This window comes from Balaenoptera musculus, chromosome 2, assembly GCF_009873245.2.
Source record: "Balaenoptera musculus isolate JJ_BM4_2016_0621 chromosome 2, mBalMus1.pri.v3, whole genome shotgun sequence".
Taxonomy (NCBI): domain Eukaryota; kingdom Metazoa; phylum Chordata; class Mammalia; order Artiodactyla; family Balaenopteridae; genus Balaenoptera; species Balaenoptera musculus.
In genome coordinates this window covers 13870847-13892500 of record NC_045786.1, presented here as the reverse complement: position 1 = coordinate 13892500, position 21654 = coordinate 13870847, and the positions used below count along the sequence as shown (strand labels likewise).

The following is a 21654-nucleotide window of genomic DNA, read 5'->3' as shown; positions in this document are numbered from 1 at the left end:
TCGGCTGTGGGAGAGAGAGTTACCTGGTAGTGTGTAGAGAAGGGATTGGGGGGGGTGTTGATTATCTTTCAGGTTTTATCTTATCCCTCGTCCTGTTTTGAGCCCTACTTGAACCCGTCCCTCTCAGGGGCGTGCACCACCGCTATGATGTGGCGCCTGAGGTCCCTCAGCTGGGGCGCCTTGTGGCCCGAGACGCGTTGCTTTTGGACTTGCCTTACTGCAGCAGCCTTTTCTCATGTGCTAAGTCATTTGCTACTCTTTTCCTTCCTAGCTTCCAAAGTTTTAGAACTGTTGTCTTCCTTTATGTTTGTTTCCCTTTTGTGATTTGTGATTTTGCCCTTTTAATGTCATTCAGTGGAGTTTTCGGAAGGAGAGGAGGTAGTTTTCAAGTGGAATTAACTGCCTGTTCTCATGATGTAGTCTTTTCCCACTTCTTCCAGGGTCTTGTTTTACCTTTTAGTCTGTCCTTTTTACTTGATTTTTTCCCACGCAGCTCACAGTCTTTTTTTTTTTTTTTTAAACTTTTGGGTTTATTTATTTATTATTTATTTATTTATGGCTGTGTTGAGTCTTCGTTTCTGTGCGAGGGCTTTCTCTAGTTGCAGCAAGTGGGGGCCATTCTTCAGCGTGGTGCGCGGGCCTCTCATTATCGCGGCCTCTCTTGTTGCAGAGCACAGGCTCCAGATGCGCAGGCTCAGTAATTGTGGCTCACGGGCCCAGTTGCTCTGTGGCATGTGGGATCTTCCCAGACCAGGGCTCGAACCCGTGTCCCCTGCATTGGCAGGCAGATTCTCAACCACTGTGCCACCAGGGAAGCCCTCACAGTCATTTTTGAATCTTCCCATGGATTTTACTTTCCCTTTATTACATTTTTCACCTTTTACTCGCAGGCTTCCTGGAAGAATAAAACCATTAGTTGATATCTCTGCTTCTTCAGCTGCCTACTGTGGTCTAGCCTTTCAGTTGTGCTTAATGATTAAGGTGTAACTTAATTGTCTTGTTTTTTTTTTTAATTTTTTTTTGGTCGCACTGCGTGGCATGCGGGATCTTAGTTCCCCGACCAGGCATTGAACCCGTGCCCCCTGCAGTGGAAGCAAGGAGTCTTAACCACTGGGCTGCTAGAGAAGTCCCTTAATTGTCATTTTAAACAGTAGCATATGAAGTCAGCATTTGCTGTAACACTCTCATTATGGACACTGTCCGGTTTGTCTTTCAGTGACCCTTATATAAAAATCCATGTACAAGAAATTCTTCTAATAATTTAGCATAAGGAAAATTGTCTCCCTTTAGAATCTGGTATATTTCCTCCTTCTTTGATAGCTCTATGATACGTATTCCGGTTTTTCTTTTTGTTCTGGCTATCAGGCAGCCCAGAACCAAATCTGGTCTTTAGTTACATCAGCTATGTTAATCTGATTATTAGTATATTTGTTTTCTCCTCCTGGTCCTGTGGGGTTTAGGACTTCACCTCTTATCTCTGTTTCTCTGCGTGTTGATTTCATTCTCTCATACTACAGACTCTCTACTTCATGAGGCTGGAACCATGACTGCTGGCAGCTCTTGGCTCTCATCTTCCTAGCCCCTTCTACCAGAAGAAGGGGCTGTCTTGAAGAATCCTGGGAAAGACTCTGATTGGCCTGTCTTGGATCATGTACCCACCATCCCTGTGGCTGGAGTGGGGAGGGTACTATGAATGACAACCCTCACTAGAACTACATAGTTGGAGTCAGGGGTAAGAGCAGTTTCCCTAAATCAGGGGATGTCCCTCATACTGGCTTTCACTGTTCATTTTTCTGTTTTTTTTATTATAATACAGGTCCTTTATTTGTAGTCTGCCTCAAATCCTTTTCTGAAAAAAGTTTTAGGTATAAATAAGTAAATAAAATATCACAAGTTCCTGTTCATTCGTTCTTCACATTGTTACATTTGACTCTTAAGTCTACCACTCTACTGATTTTGCTATTAACTTCACACAGCCAAATTCAAAATTTTTTTTTCACTTTTCATTATACTTGATCTACTTTCAGCATTTAAAACTCTGATCACTCATCTTTCTTGCAACTCTCTTTTCTCATGACTTCTGATAAACTGTTTTCTACTTGTACCTCTTTAAACATTGCCTTTTGGATTCCTATTTGGCATTACTTATTTACTTGTTTAAAATTTATGTTAGATGATTACTTTTCTGGCCTGTTTGATTACCTCACCCTAAATAAACTTAGGCATGCTTATGGATGCCTCGAGGCATCACTGTCACCTGAAAAATTTTCTAGCCTTTAGATCCGTATTTGCAGTTGGCTTCTGGATATCTCTATTTAGATATCCTAGGCATCTTAAATTTAATTTCTCTACTTCTGTAGTCACTGACATAATCTAGATTATTTTTTTTGTCTAGATTATTTCAACAGCTTAAATTATGTAACTTTTGGTTAGATGATATATTGACATGGTTCAGAAAATATAAAAAGATACACAGTGAAAATTCTTCCTGCTAAACCTGCCTCTTATTTGCCCAGTTTAGCTTTCCATCTTTCTCTGTTGTTACTAGTTTTTAATTCATTTTTCTAGTTTATTCATGTATGTATATATTTCTACATATATAGACTCTTGTTTTTCTTTCTTTTCTACAAAAAGGTAGCATGTTACACATTTTTAGAGTGAACTTTTCTCCCTTGTCTTTTTACCTCTCTCCTTTCAGTACTGTCCCCCTCCCCAACATTTCAAGATTATCTCCTATAAAGCAAATATGATTGTTATTTCCCAATCTCCTATAGTGGCATGTGGGATCTTAGTTCCTTAGTTACCTTGTTGGTGCAGGGAAAATTCTTTTGTCAGGTCCGCAGTATTTCCACTCTCACACATGTAATTTCTGCATAGGGTGTGGCTGGGTAACCACCCACCCCCCCCAACCCCGGCCCCAACAATAAAAAATTTAGTTCTGTAGTTACATAGCAGGGTCAGAAATTTATGGTGGTATTGCTCTAGAGACAAGTAGAAATTATAGCTGCCCTAACATGATGTAAATTTTTCTTTTTCCATCTATCTTGTCCCTACCCCTCCTATTTTCACTTTCTGCACTGTATCCTCCACATAGCCATGAATAGACAGATAACCCCAAAAGATTACTTCAGCATTTTATTCTCAGATGCTACAAGTGCTTTTCTGTTCTCTGACTCCCAAAGCCCAGAGTGTTTGTTATCTTCTGTCTTAAAAAATTTTTGCTCTGATTTTAGTATAGTGCAGGCCTGCTCATTTTTGATAATTAGGGAAAGAAAGAAAGATAAGTGGAAAGAAAAAAATCCATAATTCATAATCTCATGTAGAGATATCCAAGTAGTATGGTAGTAGTGTTAAGATCATGGGCTTTGGAGTCAGATGGACTAGATTTATGCCTGTGCAATTTTATCTCATAAGCCTCAGTTTCCTCATGTGCAAAATGTCATGGAGCTCTAATAACATGCCAGGTAGTGTCAGGTGCTTAATACAGAGGAATACATCATTTCACCCTCTCAACAGGACAATGAAATAGAGGTACTATTTTAATATAAATTTTTTTAGTGAGGAGGCAACTTGAGGCAAAGAGAGGTTTAATGATTTGTTCAGTGTCACATAAAAGTGGGTAAGCCAGGTTTTGAACCCTGGGCTCTCCAGAGATGATGTTATTTATTTATTTATTTATTTAGCTGCATCGGGTCTTAGTTGCGGCATGCAGGATCTTCATTGTGGCATGTGGGATCTTTCGATGTGGTGCACGGGCTTCTCTGGTTTTGGCACGTGGGCTTCTCTCTAGTTGTGACACGTGGGCTCCAGAGTGCGCAGACTCAGTAGTTGTGTGTGGGCTTAGTTGCTCCGCGGCATGTGGAATCTTCCCAGACCAGGGCTCGAACCCCTGTGCCCTGCATTGGCAGGCGGATTCTTAACCACTGTGCCATCAAGGAAGTCCTTGATGTTATTTTAGAATAGGAGAAAGTGAAATAACATCAATGTGGTAGGATTAGGAAGTATATTATCAATAATAAGGCCACTATTCCCTCATGTTTGGATCTTTTCTGATGTTCATTAGTTTCTGCTATTGTATGTGTATGTTTTAACCCCCGTAGTTCCTACCTGATTCCTTTTGTCTTTAAAATTAGGATGGAGTGGACTTCCCTGGTTGTCCAGTGGTTAAGGCTCCACGCTTCCACTGCAAGGGGCACAGGGTTTGATTCCTGCTTGGGGAAGTTCCGCATGCCGTGCTGTGTGGCCAAAAAAAAACAAATTAGGATGGGGTAGTTTAGATGAGCTGTATCTCTGTACATGAAAGTTTCATTTCACTTAAGACTTTCCAGGGCTTCACTGGTGGTGCGGTGGTTAAAAATCCACCTGCCAACGCAGGGGACACGGGTTCGAGCCCTGGTCCGGGAAGATCCCACATGCCCCGGAGCAGCTAAGCCCGTGTGCCACAACTACTTGAGCCCACGTGCCACAATGAGTGAAGCCCCCACGTCTAGAGCCTGTGCTCCGCAAGATGAGAAGCCACTGCGATGAGAAGCCACCGCAATGAGAAGCCCGCACACTGCAGTAAAGGGTAGCTCCTGCTCGCTGCAACTAGAGAAAGCCTGCATGCAGCAACGAAGACCCAACGCAGGCAAAAATAAATAAATAAATTTTTAAAGAAAAGGACTTTTCAGAAGCTTTTTTTCTCTTCACTTCTTTGGCAACATATGATTAATATTTATGGATGTTTGAGTGCTTTTGGCGACTAACTTTTGGGGGGAAGTGCTAGTTTTCTCTGCCAAACACACTCCATCCTTTGTGTTTCTTTGATATATGGATAATGTATGTCAAGATATATTTCTTTTGTCCTTTGTACAAATAGCTGTGCATTGTAAGCCGTAAGAGTATTGATATTTTACTCATATTCAAACAAAGACTCCTAATTTCTTTGGACCCACCCTGTGCATTTTAATTTACTTTTCTCACTTGTGTGTGTTTATGTGTAGAATTTTCATCACCTATTATTATTTTTAAAAGATTATTTTTGGCTGTGTTGGGTCTTCGTTGCTGTGCGCGGGCTTTCTCTAGTTGCGGCGAGCGGGGGCTACCCTTCATTGCGGTGGCTTCTCGTTGCGGAGCATGAGATCTAGGCGCACGGGCTTCAGTAGTTGTGGCTCACGGGCTATAGAGCGCAGGCTCAGTAGTTGTGGCGTCCGGGCTTAGTTGCTCCACGGCATGTGGGATCTTCCTGGACCAGGGCTCAAACCCGTGTCCCGTGCCTTGCAGGCGGGTTCTTAACCACTGTGCCACCAGGGAAGCCCCTCATCACTTATTTTTAATTGTAAGATCTGTGATGCAAAGAAAAGAGGGTGTACCCAGTATATGGACACTTAAAATAATAAAGTGAGTATCCATATATTTAGCGACCAAGCTTAATAAGGAGAACATTTTGCCCGTACCTTTGACTCTTGTGTGCCTCCCTTTGAGCACATTCCTCTCTTCACCTGAAGGAGAAACTACTGAATTTTGTGTTAATTCTTCTTCCTTTACTTCTAAACAGTATTTTATTTAGTTGTGGCTGTTTTGAACTTCATGTGAATGGAGTAATGCTGTATTGATTTTTTTGATTTACATTTTGTTTTTGAGATTCATCTATTTGATGCATGTAGCTGTAGTTTATTAATTTCCTTTGTTCCATGATTTCAGCATTTGAATTACACCAGTGTCCATTCTCCTGTTGATGGACATGTAGATTTTTGTCAGTGTTTTGCAATTTATGAACACTTTTGTGAATATTCTTGTACACTTGCAGGAATTCAGCTCACTACTAATCAAACTGCTGGGGTTGCTCCAAAAAGGGTCATAAAATCAATTTAGTGGGGAGCAACCAGCATTAAAAAATGAACTAGAACAGAAAAAAATTGACAGTGCAGTTTTAGTATTCTGTGTATATATATGGGGTTGCCGTATAAAACATATTTCTTAGAGTGGTTCATGGTCAAAAAAAGCTTGAGAAATGTTACTCTAGGGTATGTGCTAAGAGGTGGAGTTGTTAGGTTGCCAGGGAGGCCACTCCTTTTTTAGAAGTGGTTATTTCACTTTCCCACCAGTGAATGGCTTTTTTGCTCTACATCCTTACCCAATGCTTAGTATGTCAGTCTTTTTAAGTTTAGTCATTTTGGTAGTCTCATTGTGGTTTTTACTTTGCAATTCCCTGATTACTAATGATGGTGAAACCCTTTTTGTATATTTATAGGCCATTAAGATTTTCTCACTTGTGACTTGCAGATGGCTTCTCTGTGTTAGTGGTTCATTTTTTATCCTTTTAATGCGAAGTTCTCAATTTCACTGTAGTCAAAATTTTCAGGTGGGTTTTTTTTGTTCTTAGGGTTTTTTTTTTTTTTTTGGTGCTTAGTGTTTTTTGCAACCTGTTAAATCTTTTCCTAACTTGAGGTCATGAAATGATTTTCCTATAAAAGAATTATTTTTTTTTAACTGCTTTTTACATTTAGGTCTATAACCAACTCATCTGGATTTGATTTCATGTATAGAATGAAATGGGGGTAAAAGTATCTATTTTACGTACATTATATATTTATATATTTTATACATATTGTACACATAGTATATATTACATATTATGTTAAAAAGGAACATCCAGTTGCTTTAACACCATTCTTTCCACTTTTGCTGTACTGTGCCACTGTGTCATGAATCAGCAGTGTATGCATATGTGTAGATTTGTTTTTGGACTTGCTGTTCTGTACTTTATGCCGATACCAGTTTTAAAATTACTCTAGCTTCTATTTTTCTTTTTTACTCTAGCTTTTTAAAGTCTGGACATATGTCAGATAAAATTAGTATTTCCCTCTTGTCTTTTTCTTTTTTTTAATATTTTGCCTCTTGCTCTTTGCATTTGATAACCATTTAGAATCTTACTGTTCCATGAAAAATCCATTTAGTGTTTTGATTAGCTTTGCATTGATTCTGTAAATCAATTTGAGACATCTATTTACAGTTTTGAATCTTTCAGTCTATGAACATAGTAATGTCTAGTTGTTAGGTTTTCTTTTTTAATTCTGGTAAAATGTATACAACATAAAATTTACCATTTTAACTATTTTTGAGTATGCAATTCAGTTCAGTGGCATTAAGCACATTCATAATGTTGTATAACCATCACCAGTATCTATTTCTGGAACTTTTTCATTATCCCAAACAGACACTCTGTACCCATTAAAGAAATCCCCCTACCACCCTCTCCTCAGCCCCTGGTAACTTCTAGTATCCTAGTTTCTATTTTATGAAATTTGTCTGCTATAGATGCCTCATTTAAGTGGGATCATGCAGTATTTGTCCTTTATTTCACTTAGTTATTAAAGCATTTAATGTTCATCCATGTTGTAGACATGTCAGAATTTACTTTTTATGGCTGAATAATAGTCCATTGTATGTATGTATCACATTTTGTTTATACATTCATGTTTTGATGGACTCTTGGATTGTTTCTACCTTTTAACTATTGTGAATAATGCTACTATGAACATCGGTGTACAGGTATCTACTTGAGTCCCTCTTTTCAGTTTTTTTGGGTATATACTAGGAGTGAAATTGCTGGATCATATGGTAATTCTATGTTCAACGTTCTGAGGAACTGCCAAAATGTTTTTCACCATGGCTGCACTGTTTTACATTCCTATTGGCAATGCATGAGGGTTCCAATTTCTCCACATCCCCTCCATCTCATGTTTTTGATAATAGCCACGTTAATGGTATGAAGTGGTATTACCTTCTTATGGTTTTGATCTGTATCTCCCTAATGGTTAGTGATGCTGAGCGTCTTTTCATGTGCTTTTTGGCCATTTGTAAATCTTTGGGGAAATGCCTATTCAGTTCTTTGCCCATTTTGTATTTGGGTTGTTTGTCTTTTTGTTGTTGAATTGTAAGAATTCTTTATCTAGTTTTGGATCTAGACCCTTATCAGATATACGATTTACAAATATTTTCTCCTATTCTGTGGGTTTTTTCATTCTTATGCTAATGTTCTTTGATGCACAAAAGTTTTAATTTTGATGATGTTCAATTTATCTATTTTTGTTTTTTGATGCCTGTGCTTTTGGTGTCATGTCCAAGAAATAATTGCCATATCCAGTGTCATGAAGATTTTCCTTACATTTTGTCTCTTTTTTTTTTTTTTTTTAAACATTTTCAAGTGTTTTTTAAGTTTTAGCCCTTAACATTTATTTAGGTCTTTGATCCATTTTGGGTTAATTTTTGTATATGGTGTAAGGTAAGAGTCCAACTTTATTGTTTTGCATGTGGATATCCAGTTTTCCTAGCATCATTTATTGAAAAGATGATTTTCCCCCATTGAATGGTTTGGCGTCCTTGTCAAAAGTCATTTGACCGTAGTACATGCAAGGATTTATTTCTGGGCTCTCTATGCTCTTCCGTATGTCTGCCTTTATGCCTGTACAGACCACTTTGGTTACTGTAGCTTTGCAGTAAGTTTTGAAATCAGGAAGTGTGAGTCCTCTGACTTTGTTCTTCATTTTCATGATTTTAGTGTTTATTCAGGGTTCCTTGAGATTCCAAATGAATTTTAGGAATAATTTTTCTATTTCTGCATAAAATGTTCTTGGGATTTTGGTATCAATTGCATTGAATCTGTAGATCACTTTGGATAGTGATGACGTCTTAACATTCTTCCAGTCTGTGAACTTACATTTATTTGTGTCACCTTTAATTTTTTTCAGCAACATTATGTAGTTTTCAGTGTACAAGTTATTTGCCTCTGGGTAAGTTTATTCCCAAGGTTTTCTTTCTTTCTTTTTTGATGGTCTTATAAATGCAGTTAATTGTTTTCTTAATTTCCTTTTCGGATTGTTCATTTACAATTATTTTTTATTTATTTATTTTATTTATTTTTTGGCTGCATCGGGTCTTAGTTGTGGTATGCGGGATCTTCGTTGCAGCGTGTGGGCTTCTCTCTAGTTGTGGTGTGTTTTCTCTTTCTAGTTGTGGCACGTGGGCTCCAGAGCGTGTGGGCTCTGTACTTTGCAGCGTGTGGGCTCTCTAGTTGAGGCGTGAGGGCTCAGTAGTTGCGGTGTGCAGGCTTAGTTGCCCTGTGGCATGTGGGATCTTAGTTCCCCGACCAGGGATTGAATCCACGTCCCCTGCATTGGAAGGCGGATTCTTTAACACTGGACCACCAGGGAAGTCCCTACAATTTTTTTTTTAAATCAATTAAAAAAAAATCTCTTTATTTATTTATTTATTTTATTTTTGTCTGCACTGGGTCTTCGTTGCTGTGTGGGGTTTCTCTAGTTGTGGCGAGCGGGGGCTACTCTTTATTGCAGTGCGCAGGCTTCTCATTGCAGTGGCTTTTGTTACGGAGCACGGGCTTTAGGTGTGCGTGCTTCAGTAGTTGCAGCATGCAGGCTCAGTAGTTGTGGCTCACGGGCTCTAGAGCGCAGGCTCAGTAATTGTGGTGCATGGGCTTAGTTGCCCTGCGGCATGTGGGATCTTCCTGGACTAGGGCTCGAACCCGTGTCCCCTGCATTGGCAGGCGGATTCTCAACCACTGTGCCAACAGGGAAGTCCCCTACAGTTATTATTATTTTTTTTAATAAATTTATTTATTTATTTATGGCTGCATTGGGTCTTTGTTGCTGCGTGTGTGTTTTCTCTGGTTGCATCAAGCAGAGGCTACTCTTTGTTGTGGTGTATGGGCTTCTTATTGCAGTGGCTTCTTTCGTTGCAGAGCACGGGCTCTAGGCACGCAGGCTTCAGTAGTTGCAGCATGTGCGCTCAGTAGTTGTGGCTCATGGGCTCTACGGCACAGGCTCAGTCGTTGTGGCGCACGGGCTTAGTTGCTCCGCAGCCTGTGGGATTTTCCTGGACCAGGGCTCGAACCCGTGTCCCCTGCATTGGCAGGCGGATTCTTAAGCACTGCGCCACCAGGGAAGTCCCTACAATTATTTTTTAATTAAAGCCTTTTGTGTCAAATGTAGAGTCACATACAGGTATAAGAAATAATTACTATTTACCCAATTTCCATTTATCCATTTTCCCCAATGCTAATAACATCTTGAAGAACTGTAGGATGGTATTCCCACCAGGATATTGAAATTGATGCAGTTAACAAACAGAATATATCCATTACCACAAGGATCCCTCATGGTACTCTTTACAGCTACACCTGTTTCCTTTCTGCCCCCAGGCTTAGTCCCTTGTAACTACTAATATATATATATTTTTAATTATTGTTTTTTGTTGAGGTATAGTTGATATACAATATTATGTGAGTTACAGGTGTATAACATAGTGATTCACAGTTTTTAAAGGTTATACTCCATTTATAGTTATTATAAAATATTGGCTATATTTTCTGTGTTGTGCAATATATCCTTGTAGGTTATTTATTTTATACATAGTAGTTTGTAGCTCTTAATTCTCTACCCCTGTCTTGCCCCTCCCCACTGGTAACCGCTAGTTTTTTCTCTGCATCTGAGTCTGTTCTGTTTTGTTATATTCATTAATTTGTTTTATCTTTTAGATTCCACATATAAGTGAAAACATACAGTATTTGTCTCTCTCTGACTTATTTCACGTAGCATAATACTTTCCAGGTCCACCCATGTTGTTGCAAATGGCAAAATTTCATTCTTTTTTATGGCTGAGTAGTGTTGCATGGCATATGTATATACATGTATATGTGTGTGTGTGTAATGTGTGTGTCACATTTTCTTTATCCATTCATCTGTTGATGGACACTTAGGTTGTTTCTGTATCTTGGCAATTGTAAATAATGCTGCTGTGAACATTGGGGTGCAAATATCTTTTCGAATTAGTGTTCTTATTTTTTTAAGGTGTATATTTAGGAGTAGAATTGCTGGGTCATATGGTAGTTCTATTTTTAGTTTTTTGAAAAACCGCCATACTGTTTTCCACAGTGGCTGCACCAGTGTACCTTCCCACTAACGATGCATAAGGGTTCCCTTTTCTCCACATCCTCACCAACATTTGTTGTTTGTGTTCTTTTCTTTTTCTTTTTTTTTAATTTTTAAATTTATTTTTGGCTGCGTTGAGGCTTCGTTGCTGCGCGCAGGCTTCCTGTAGTTGTGGCGAGCGGGGGCTATTCTTTTGTTGCTGTGTGCGGGTTTCTCATTGCAGTGGCTTCTCTTGTTGCAGAGCCTGGGCTCTAGGCGCGCAGGCTTCAGTAGTTGTGACACGCGGGCTTAGTTGCTCCGTGGCATGTGGGATCTTCCCGGACCAGAGATCGAAACCGTGTTGATCCCTGCAGTGGCAGGCGGATTCTTAACCACTGCACCACCAGGGAAGTCCTTATTTATTTTTAATTTTATTTTTGGCTGCATTGGGTCCTCACTGCCATGTGTGGGCCCCCTCCAGCTGTGATGAGTGGGGGCTACTCCCTGCCGCGGTGCGCGGGCCTTTTACTGCAGTGGCCTCCCCGGCCGCGGAGCACGGGCTCCAGGTGCGTAGACCTCAGCAGCTGCAGCATGCAAACCCAGTAGCCATGACACGTGGGCTCCAGAGTGCAGGCCCAGCAGCTGTGGCGCAGGGGCTCAGCCGCTCCGCAGCACGTGGCATCCTCCCAGACCAGGGCCCGAACCCGTGTCCCCTGCATTGGCAGGCGGATCCCCAACCACTGCGCCACCAGGGAAGTCCGCATTGTTGGTTTTTACAAACATGTATAGGAACTTCCCTGGTGGCGCAGTGGTTAAAAATCCGCCTGCCAATGCAAGGGACACGGATTCGAGCCCTGGTCCAGGAAGATCCCACATGCTGTGGAGCATTTAAGCCCGTGGGCCACAACTGCTGAGCTTGCACTCTAGAGCCCATGAGCCACAACTACTGAGCCCGCTAGGCTGTGCGTCTAGAGCCCGTGCTCCGCAACAAGAGAAGCCACCGCAACGAAGACTAGCTCCTGCTTGCCACAACTAGAGGAGGTCTGCACGCAGCAATGAAGACCCAAAGCAGCCCCAAAAAAAAAGAGTATATTTTAGCATAACCTGTCTTTATCTGTCCAAAAATCTTGCTAGAATTTTGATAGGATACTATTAAACTGAATAGCAATTTGTGGAGAACTGACATCTTTACTCTGTTGAGTCTTCTAATCCATGAACGTATCTGTGTTTTTCCATTTACTTAGGTTTCCTTGTTTTCTTTTAAAATTTTTATTTATTTATTTATTTATTTTTGGCTGTGTTAGGTCTTCGTTTCTGCGCAAGGGCTTTCTCTAGTTGCGGCGAGTGGGGGCCACTCTTCATCGCGGTGAGCGGGCCTTCACCGTCGCAGCCTCTCTTGTTTGCGGAGGCACAAGCTCCAGATGTGCAGGCTCAGTAGTTGTGGCGCATGGACCCGTTGCTCCGCGGAATGTGGATCTTCCCAGACCAGGGCTCGAACCCGTGTCCCCTCATTGGCAGGCAGATTCTCAACCACTGTGCCACCAGCGAAGCCCCCTTGCTTTTTTTTGTTGTTGTTGTTGTTCAGTTTGGCATAGTTTTCAGCCTATAAGTCCTGTGCGTGTTTTGTGGATTTCTAAGTATTTAATTTTGGGGGAAGCAATTGCATATAATGTTGTATGTTTAATTTTGGTGTCCATGCATTTATTGGTAGTGTTTTGAAATAACAACTGATTTTTATATGTATCTTGCATCCTATGACCTTGTTGAATTCACTTATTCTGGGAGTTTTGTTTTGTGATTATTGTGTCATCTGCAAATCGGGTTATTTTTATTTTTTCCTTCTCAATTTATATGCCCTTTTATGCTTGCCTAATTGTTTTGACTAGAAATTTCAGCACCATGTTCATTAAGATTGTTGAGAGTGGACATACTTTTTTCTGACCTTAGGGGGAAGGCATTCACTCAGTGATGCAAACCACTAAGTAGGATGTCACTAAGTAGGTTTTTTTGTAGATGTTCTATATGAAGGTGAGGAAATTTACCTATTTTCCTATTCTTAGCTTTTTGAAAGTCATGTATGGGTGCTGAATTTTGTTAATTATTCTGCATCAATTGATGCATATAATTTTTTTCCTTTAGCCTGTTAATATGGTAGATTACATTCACTGATTTTGCATATTTAACCAGTCTTGGAGTAAGCCCCACTTGATCATGGCATATAATTCCTTTTATATGTTATGGGATTCTGTGCTTATTTTGTTAAGGATTTTTGTGTCTCTATTCATGATACATATTATCTATAGTTTTTTCTTTTCATACTCTTTGGTTTGGGTATTGGAGTAATACTACCTTCATAAAATGAGTTGGGAAATGCTCCTTCATTTTCTGTTTTCTGGAAGAGATTTCATAGAATTGGTGTTAATTCTTCTTTAAACATTTGGTACAGTTCTCCTTTTAAACTATCTGGACCTTCCTATTTTTTTGGTAGTTTTTGAAGTACAAATTAAACATTTTAAATATAGAGCTATTCACATTATCAGTTTCATGATTGGTGAGTTGGAGTAGTTTGTATTTTTTCAGGAAGGGATCCATTTGGTCTAAGCTGTAATATTTATGTGTGTGAAGTTGTTGGTAGCATTCCCTTATCCTTTTGATGTCTGCAGGATTTGTACTGATAGCCCCTGTCTCATTCCTGTTATTTGTCAGGTGTTGATAGAGGTTTAGAAATTTTATTGATCTTTTCAAAGGACCAGCTCCTAGTTTTGTTGATTTTTTTTTCTATTTTATTTTTTTTATTTTTAAAATTTATTTTATTTATTTTTGGCTGCACTGCGTCTTCGTTGCTGCACATGGGCTTTCTCTAGTTGCGGCAAGTGGGGGCTACTCTTCGTTGCAGCACGCGGGCTTCTCATTGCTGGGGCTTCTCATTGCGGTGGCTTCTCTTGTTGCGGAGCACGGGCTGTAGGCCTGTGGGCTTCAGTAGCTGTGGCACGTGGGCTCAGTAGCTCTGCAGTGTGTGGGATCTTCCTGGACCAGGGCTCGAGCCCGTGTCCCCTGCATTGGTGGATTCTTAACCACTGTGCCACCAGGGAAGTAATTTTTTCTCTATTTTAAATTTCAGTGATTTCTGCTGTATATTTTTTTACTTACTTCTGCTTGCTTTGGGTTTAACTTATGTTTTTGTTTCCTGAGGTGGAATCTTAAGACTACTGTATTGATTTGAGACTTTTCCACTTTTCTTTGCATTGTTACAGACTTCCCTCTTTCCACTGGTTTGGCTATGTCCCCCAGGGTTTGGTATGTTATATTTTCATTTTCATTCAGTTTTTTAAAAAATTTTATTTATTTTTGGCTGTGTTGGGTCCTCGTTGCTGCATGTGGGCTTTCTCTAGTTGTGGCGAGTGGGGGCTACTCTTTGTTGCGGTGCACGGGCTTCTCATTGCGATGGCTTCTCTTTGTTGCAGAGCACAGACTGTAGGCATGCAGGCTTCAGTAGTTGCAGCATGCAGGCTCGGTAGTTGCGGCACGTGTGCCCTAGAGTGCACGGGCTTCAGTGGTTGTGGCGTGTGGGCTCAGGAGTTGTGGCTTGCGGGCTCAGTAGTTGTGGTGCATGGGCTTAGTTGCTCTGCGGCATGTGGGATCTTCCTGGACCAGGGATCGAACCTGTGTCCCCTGCATTGGCAGGCAGATTTTTAACCACTGAGCCACTGGGGAAGTCCCTTCATTCAGTTTAATATATATTTTTTCCATTTTCCTTGAGGCTTCCTCTTTTATTGTTGTGCCATGTCTTTCTGGCCTCTGTGGTTTCTGATGAGAAAGCTGCTCTCTTTTAAATTATGTTTTCCCTACATAGGCACACCTCGTTTTATTGCACTTCACTTTATTGTACCTCACAGATGCACTTATTTTCTTTTTTTAACAAATTGAAGGTTTGTGGCAACTCTTCATCGAGCAAGCCTGTCTGTGCCATTTTTCTAACAGCATTTGCTCACTTCATGTTTCTGTATCACATTTTGGTAATTCTTGCAATGTTTCAAACTTTCTCATTATTATATTTGTTATGGTGATTTGTCATCAGTGATCTTTGATGTTACTTTTACGACTTGCCGAAGACTCAGGTGATTAGCATTTTTTAGCTGTGTGGCATGTGGGATCTTAGCACCCTGACCAGGGATCGAACCTGTGCCCCCTGCATTGGGAACATGTAGTCTTACCCACTGGACCACTGGGGAAATCACAAGGCTCTTTTCATTTTTTTTTTTTTCAGTCTGTTTTCTCTCTGTTGTTTACATTGAGCAATTTTCACTGTAATATCTTCTCGTTCACTGATTCTTTTCCTCTCTTTCTGCTCTTGAGGTCATCCAGTGAGCTCTTTCTTACTGTACTTTTCAGTTCTAAATTCCATTTTGTTCTTCCTTATATCTTCAATTTTTTGCTAAAGTTTTCTAGTTTCATTTTTATGTTCATAATTGTGTGTTGAATAATTTTTATCAGGGTTGCTTTAAAATCTTCATTAGATGATTCTAGCATCCATGTCAGATGTTAAAATACAACATCTTGGAATCTCCTTGGCAGTCCAGTGGTTAGGACTATTTTTACTTTATGTTTTTTGAAGCTGTTATTAGGTGAATAAATGTTTTAGATTTTTCGTATTTTCTTAATGAGCTGTACCTTTATCTTTGAGAAATGATCCTCTTTTATGATAATTATGATTTTAAATTTTAAAATTTTAAAATTTTATTTTTTTAATTCTTGGCTGTGTTGGGTCTTCATTGCTACGCACAGGCTTTCTCTAGTTGCGGCGAGTGGGGGCTACTCTTTCTTTGTTGCGGTGCACGGGCTTCTCATTGCGGTGGCTTCTCTTGTTGTGGAGCGCAGGCTCTAGGTACCTAGGCTTCAGTAGTTGTGGCACATGCTCAGTAGTTGTGACTTGCAGGCTCTAGAGAGCAGGCTCAGTAGTTGTGGCGCACGGGCTTAGTTGCTCCACGGCATGTGGGATCTTCCTGGACCAGGCCTCGAACCTGTGTCCTCTGCACTGGCAGGTGGATTCTTAACCACTGTGCCACCAGGGAAGTCCCAATATTGTTGATTTTTATTAATTCTACTTTATATGAAATTAATGTAACCATTTCAACTTTCTTTGATTCTGCAGTATGTAATATATCCTTTTTCTCTGGCTGCTTTAAAGATCTTTATTTCTGGTTGTAGGCGATTTGATCATAATATGTTTTGGTTTACATTTCTTCATGTTTCTATTGCTTGGCGTTTATTTAAAGAGTGCTTTGTTCTAGCTGTTTATAGTTTTCATCAAACTTGGAAAATGGTTGATGTTATTTCTTCAAGTATATTTTTCTGTATTATCTCCTTTGTGGCTCCATTTATAAGTGTACTTGGCTTCTTGAAGTTGTCTCAAAGCTAATCTATGCTCTGTTCATTTTTTAAAAGTACTTTTTTTCTGTTTCATTTTGGTTAGTAACTATTACTTGGTTTCATGTGCTATAAATGTCACACAGTATGTTTTTCTTCTTAGACCTTATGATTTTCATCTCTAGAAGTTCACTTTATTTTATTTGATGTTTCTACTTAACAAGTTTAATATTTCCCCTGTCTCCTTGAACATATGAACTGTATTCATACTAATTGTTTGAAAGGACTTGTGTACTAATTCTTCTTGTCATTTCAAGATTGACATTTCAAGGTTTGACTGGTTTTTGTTTTATTATGGGGTATATAATTTCCTGCTTCTGTATATGTCTTTTAGTTGTTGTGAATTTTATCTTTTTTTTTTTTCTTTTGGAGCAGAGAAAGGTTTATTTCAGGGCCAAGCAAGGAGCTCATGCTCAAAAGACCCAAACTCCCCAATGGCTTTCAGGGGAGCAGTTTTAAAGGCAACATTTGGGGGTGAAGGCTGTAGGATTCATGACTTTCTTCTCATTGATGTGTTGTGAAGTAACAGTGTGGTGTTTTAGGAATCTTCATCATCAGCTTTCTGGTCTGAACAGCCTGGGGTCTAGTGCTTGTGCTCAGCAGGTAGTCGCCATCCTCCACCTGAGTGTGGGGGTCTCAGTTCCTGTAGAACAACTGGTCTCAGGACTTAATGAAGCTCAGGTTCTTGATGTCTCATCGCAGAAAGAATTCAGTGAGAGACAAAGTGATAGGTAAGAAGTGGATTTATTTAGAGATAAACACACTCCACAGGCAGAGTGTGGGCCATCTCAGAAGGTGAGAAAGGCTGTGAATTTTATCTTGTTAGATTCTCTGTTTTATAAAGTATGCCTAAAAATATTTTTGGACTTTGTTCTATGACATGGTTAAGTTACTGGAAAACAGTTTGTTGCTTTTGGGTCTTGCTTTTATGTTTTGTTTGAACGGACCAGAGCTAGGTTTAGTCTAGGTTAAATTTTCCCCTCCTTCTGAGGTATTATGCTTCTTAGTACTCTGATGCGGTATGAATTAGTTGGTTTTCTATTCTGGCTTTTGAGAACAGCCATTATTTGTATCCTTGTGTGAGGTGTGGGTGCTGTCAATTCTAAATGTTTCGTGGTTCTTTCTCTGGCCTTGAATAGTTTTCTCACAAGCAAGTGCTGATTAGTTACTCAACATATTGTAGGGTGAGCCTCTGTAGATCTCTTCATTTTTCTCTCTCTCTCCAGCTTTCTACTCAGTGCTGGTCTCCCTTGTGAGCTCTAGCCACCTTGGCTTCCTTGGACTCCCAGCTCCATTTCCTCAACTTGGGGAGCCCACAGGTTCTGCCTGGGTTCCTTCCACGGCCTGGAGACTCTCAAGGCAGTAAGCTGGGCAAATGTATGCTTGTGTTGTTTGTTTCTTGTCTCCCAGGGATCACTGTCTTTCGTTACTTGTCTAAAATCTTCAGTATTATTGTTTCATACATTTTGTTAGGTTTTTATTATTTCATGCAGAAGGCTAAATCTGGTCTCTTTCATTCCATCTTGACTGGAAGTGGTATTATTGTGGTTTTATTTTGTATTTTCATATTGACCAGTGATATTGAGCACATTTTAATTTGCTTATTGACCATTCATGTGTTTCTCTTGTGAAGAGTTTGTTCAAAGCTTTAGCCTTTTTCCTTCTTTCTCTCCTTATTTTTTTCTTTGTCTGTTTTTTTCTTTCTTTTTTTTGTTTTGCATTGCAGAAGGTCCTTATATGTTTTGGATACCAGTCCTCTGTTAGATAAGTGTTTTGTAAGTACTTTCTCCAAGTCTGTTTCCTATTTATTTTCTTAACTGTGCCTTTTGATGAGCAGAAATGTCTAAGTCTGATGAAGTCTAATTTATCAGTTTTTTCTTTTATAGTTATTGCTTACTGTGAGCTAAGACACTTTTGCCTAACCCTGAAGTCATGAAGGTAATTTCCTTTGTTTCCTCTAAAACTTTTTGTTTTTGCTAATTTGTATTTAGGTCTGTGATGCATCTCAAATTAAGTTTTATAGGTTTTGTTTTTTGCATAATTGTTTCTGCACCATTTTATTAAAATGTAACTTTTAAAAAAAATTTATTTATTTAATTTTTTTGGCTGCATTGGGTCTTCGTTGCTGCACGTGGGCTTTTCTCTAGTTGCGGCGAGTGAGGGCTTCTCTTGTTGCAGAGCACCGGCTCTAGGTGCGTGGGCTTCAGTAGTTGTGGCATGTGGGCTCAGTAGTTGTGGCTCACGGGCTCTAGAGTGCAGGCTCAGTAGTTGTGGTGCATGGACTTAGTTGCTCTGCGGCATGTGGGATCTTCCCGGACCAGGGCTCGAACCCATGACTCCTGCATTGATTGGCATGCGGATTCTTAACTACTGTGCCACCGGGGAAGCCCTGCACTATTTTATTGAGAAGAGTTTCCTTTCCTCACTGGGTTGCTTTGGTGAAACATTACATGGCTGCAGAAGTGGGTTTGGTTCTATTTCAGAAATCTTTATTCTGTTACACTGATCTGTTTGTCCTTATATCATTACCAAACTTTTTTTTTTTTTTAACATCTTTATTGGAGTATAATTGCTTTACAAAGGTGTGTTAGTTTCTGCTTTATAACAAAGTGAATCAGTTATACATATACATATGTTCCCATATCTCTTCCCTCTTGCATCTCCCTCCCTCCCACCCATTACCAAACTTTTGATTATTTGTAACTTTATAGAAAGTCTTGAAATCAGATTTGCAAGTCCTTCAATCTTTTTCATCTTTTTCAAGATTGCTTTGCTAAGTCCTTACCACTTCCATAAAAAGTCTGATATTTGCTTTTGCATTTCTCTGAAAGGCTGATGGGATTATGATTGCAGTTGCTTTGAATCTGTAGATCAATTTGACGAGAATTGACATGTTGACAATGTTAGATATTCCTGTTCATTAGCATGGCATATCTCTCCATTTATTTAGGTCATCTTTGTGTTTTCCTGAGCAGTGTTTTGTAGTTTTCAGCCTTTGGTTTTGCATGTCTTTTTTTTAAAAGTTATTTTTATTTTGAAATATTTCATGTTATTTGATATTATTGGAGGGAGTATTTTAAAGAATTCAATTTTTAGTTATTCTTAGTATATGGAAATAGAATTGACTTATGTTTATTGATTTGTGTCTTAACAACCTTAACTCACGTTAGTTCTACGAGTTTTTTTCTAGACAACTTAATTCGATTTTTCTAATAGTGATCACATTATAAAGATTTTTATCTCTTTCCAATTTGTATTTTTATTTTCTTCTCTTATCGCATGCACTTAGGTCTTGGTCCCATTCTTTGGGGAAAGGATTCAGTTTTATGCCATTTAATTATGTGAGCTGTAGACTTTTATTGATGATCATTATCAGGTTGTTTTAAAATACTGGTTTTATTATTGCTTAAGTATGGCAGGGAAGGCTAACAGATCAGGAGATGATTGCCATTGAAAAGATAATTCGTTATACTCACAGATTCCCCAGAGGAGGGCGGGTATACCACAGCCTAGGAAGACACATGGGGAAGCACCCTAATTAGGATGCAGCAGGTGTGAACGGGGGGAAAAAGTAAAGGCAAGAGCCTTTATTTTGGTTTCTGTGGGAAGAAATAGTCAAGGACTTGTAATCAGGTTTAGGATTGTCTAGTTTGAATAATATCAAGGGCTTTGGGGTATGGGGCCTGCCCCTAGTTGTCTGGTACCTGGCCCTGGGGTGATTAGGGCAGGGGAGTATAGTAGCCAGTGTAAAATAGAGATGGTTGGGGGTATGAGCTTTTAGTTGATTGGTTTGCATATGAAAGCAAGCTGGGGAGTTGTTTGCTATCTCCAGGAATTAGCCTTGGGAGGGACAGCCCTCCAGGGTCAGCAAGGCCTCAAAGTATCAAAAATACAGAATGAAAAGGTATGATTAACAGGTTGAGTAGGATCTCTTCTCTTCCTAGTTTTGCGACAGTTTATGACATGAATGGATGTTGTTTTGCCAAATGCCTTTTCTGCATCTGTCGAGATGATTATGTGATGTTTTTGCAGAATTAATATGAATTTCATTGTTTTATTTTCATATGTTATATCAACCTTGTATTCCTGGAATAAACTCTGCTTGGTCATGGTGTATTATTCTTTTTTTATATTGCAGGATTTAAATTGCTAGTATTTTTATTAAATATTTTTGCATCTATGTACTTCAGAGATGTTAGTCTGTAATTTTTTTTGTAGTTTGTTTTTAGGTTTTGGTAGTATTGGTATATTCATTAATACTTTTTGTGCTGAACTTAGAAAATGATTTCAGAAGTAGTCTATTTTCTAGAAGTGTTTGTGTGAGATTGATTCTGTTTTCTCCTTGGTGTTTGATGGAATTTACCAGTGAAAAAATCTGAGCCTAGAGTTGTATTTTGGGGAAGGATTTTGATGATGGATTCAACTTAAGGGCTCTTCAGATTTTGTTTCATCTTGTCAATTTTGGTAAATTGTATTTTTCAAGGCATTTTTCCATTTCATCTAAGTTGTTGAATTGGTTAGTGTAAAGTTAATCTTTGGTTTTTTAGTTATCTGTGGGTTCTATAGTGATAATTCCTGCTTTATTCCTGATATTGGTAATTTTTGTGTATGTTTTAAATTAGTTTAGCTAGAAGTTTATCAACTTTGTTTATCTTTCCGAAGGACAATTTTTGATTTTAAATTTTCTTTAGTGTTTCTATCTCATTTTTTTCTGCTCTTTACTATTTACTTTCTTCTTCTCACTTTGGGTTTAGTTTGCACCTTTGTAGATTCTTCAGGTGAAATCTTAGCTTATTAATTAATTTTATAGCTTTTTCCCCTAGCATGGTCAGGGAACATACTTTGTAAGATTTCTTTCTTTCTTTATTATTTTTTTTTTTTAGAAATTCACGTTCTTTTTATTTATTTATTTATTTATTTATTTATTTATGACTGTGTTGAGTCTTCGTTTCTGTGCGAGGGCTTTCTCTAGTTGTGGCAAGTGGGGACCACTCTTCATCGCGGTGCACGGGCCTCTCACCATCGCGGCCTCTCTTGTTGTGGAGCACAGGCTCCAGACGCGCAGGCTCAGTAATTGTGGCTCACGGGCCCAGTTGCTCCGCGGCATGTGGGATCTTCCCAGACCAGGGCTCGAACCCGTGTCCCCTGCATTAGCAGGCAGATTCTCAACCACTGCGCCACCAGGGAAGCCCTCTTTCTTTATTTTTTTAATTTTATTTTTGGCTGCGTTAGGTCTTGGCTGCTGCTCGCGGGCTTCGTTGAGGTGCACGGGCTTCTCATTGCAGTGGCTTCTCTTGTTGCGGAGCACGGGCTCTAGGCC

The 21654-nt window shown here is 39.4% G+C and overlaps 1 protein-coding gene across 10 annotated transcripts in view; it reads left to right on the top strand.

Annotated features, from left to right (window-relative positions):
• MLLT10 (MLLT10 histone lysine methyltransferase DOT1L cofactor) overlaps positions 1–21654 on the top strand; it is a 250863-nt gene that overhangs the window by 15943 nt on the left and 213266 nt on the right. Inside the window, exons 1-2 of one of the 10 annotated variants that reach the window (XM_036842301.1) lie at positions 17553–17696; positions 18221–18272. The exons of the other annotated variants lie outside the window; for them this stretch is intronic. Of the exons in view, the coding sequence (XP_036698196.1) occupies positions 18267–18272 (6 nt within the window). The 5' untranslated portion in view covers positions 17553–17696; positions 18221–18266. Of the gene's footprint in view, positions 1–17552; positions 17697–18220; positions 18273–21654 lie in introns of those variants that run through there. 10 annotated transcript variants of the gene reach the window in all.